The sequence below is a fragment of the Nanorana parkeri genome, unplaced genomic scaffold (assembly GCF_000935625.1).
Source record: "Nanorana parkeri isolate BGI_ZX_2015 unplaced genomic scaffold, ASM93562v1 scaffold55, whole genome shotgun sequence".
In the NCBI taxonomy this organism is placed as follows: domain Eukaryota; kingdom Metazoa; phylum Chordata; class Amphibia; order Anura; family Dicroglossidae; genus Nanorana; species Nanorana parkeri.
The window spans coordinates 2,547,942-2,549,465 of NW_017306323.1; the positions used below are offsets into that span (position 1 = coordinate 2,547,942).

Sequence of the window (1,524 nt, forward strand, 5' to 3'; positions counted from 1 at the left end):
TGTATTATTATTATTATTATTATTATTATTATTATTATTATATATAAAGTACACCAACTTGTAGATTGTCAGCTTTCCACAAGCCTGTCTCTCTACACAAGACCCAAAAAAAAATACATTTACTTGCTCTATATAAGCATGCTCTAAGAGTTTTAATTGGAGCTGTCAAGCACATATCACTCACACTTTCCTTCCAACCTCAGCCTACTGCCATGGTAAATTGCACTAAGAAAATTGAGCATTAAATGAGGGTAATTAACTTTGCTCTTTAACACATTATTTTTCCAAACACCACAGACTGTTCATCACTCCATCCTATAAGTATATATGCAGATGTGGAAACAGAGTTAATGATCTGGCACAAAGAAAAATAATACCAGACTTAACCCTTAAAGATGCAGATCAGCGCCAGGTCGTTCAAGCATTTTAAGCTGGCATAACACATGAAAAGTATTTCTATACATTGAGAGCAAGGCAGTCTGGTGCTACAACAGTTAAGAATTCAATTCACGGTATAGTTTTATCCTTGAGGCATTTCCTGCCTTTGAAGTGGGAGAAACGCAATTGCAAGTTCCTCAAGACACAATGCTAGAATCAGATTGCATTAAGGAAATTTAATTAGAAGTGGCTGTGGAGCTGTGGTCTTTTTTGAGGGGGGAAAGGTGGGGGTTTAATTCTCACCTGCTGTCTGGAAAGTCCCCTGTATTGCTTCTATCTCCCCGATCTCACTGCAGACCCCCTGCCCATGCATAAGGGTCTGCAGGGGCTTTTCGGCACCTTTGGTGGGATAGCAGCGCAGCCCGGAGCCACATCGGGCAGTGTAGACCCCACATGGCATCCCTTTCTGGAGGGCACAGGTGGCACAGCACCCACAACCGGGTTCTCTCACCAGTTCCAGGCACCCAGTAGGGTCCAGACAGCGAATTAGCTTCTCCTGTGAGCAAGGAGGGCACTGTATGGCATCATCTGCAACTCCAAGGGATGCCAGAGAGATGAGGATTAAGGCAAAGTGGCAGTGCCCAGGCATTGTGTGTGGCTGGCCAGTAAGGTTAGATGTGAATTAAAGGGTGGGCAGATCTGGCAGACTGGTACAGCAGTCACTCAGCACACAGGAACATGAAATGATCCAGCCTTGACTGTGCTGCTCTCCATAGCAAGAATGAGGGGGACTGAGAATTTACTGCACTGAGCAGATAGATGTGGACTTTATACTGGCTGCAAGCCACTCCTATCTCTAGTCCCATTGCCAGAAGAAAGGGGGAGAGTGTGGTGTGGGGATAGTGAATGAGACACGCAGAACTTATAGAGCAGTGCAGATGAAGAAACAGAGCAAAAGAAGTTCAGGAACAATGAAAAGGAATGCTGAAAGGAATAAAGAATATAAGCCAATGTAAACAGCAATAAAGATGTATACAATGCAGCAATCAATGCCAGCCAACTAGATTTTCTTTACCTTAGACGAGTTAGAACAATGCAACGTGAAAGGTGTTTGGTTGGTGTCAGTAAAAGTGCCCATAGGCATTA

At 43.7% G+C, this 1,524-nt stretch overlaps 1 protein-coding gene across 2 annotated transcripts in view; it reads right to left on the reverse strand.

The window, feature by feature from the left end:
* IGFBP4 (insulin like growth factor binding protein 4) overlaps window positions 1-1,164 on the reverse strand; it is a 46,422-nt gene extending 45,258 nt beyond the window's left edge. For both annotated transcript variants that reach the window (XM_018576055.1, XM_018576054.1), the window contains exon 1: window positions 682-1,164. In XM_018576055.1, the coding sequence (XP_018431557.1) occupies window positions 682-1,027 (346 nt within the window). In that variant the 5' untranslated portion in view covers window positions 1,028-1,164. The remainder of the gene's footprint in view (window positions 1-681) is intronic.
* Between the last annotated feature and the right edge of the window lie 360 nt (window positions 1,165-1,524).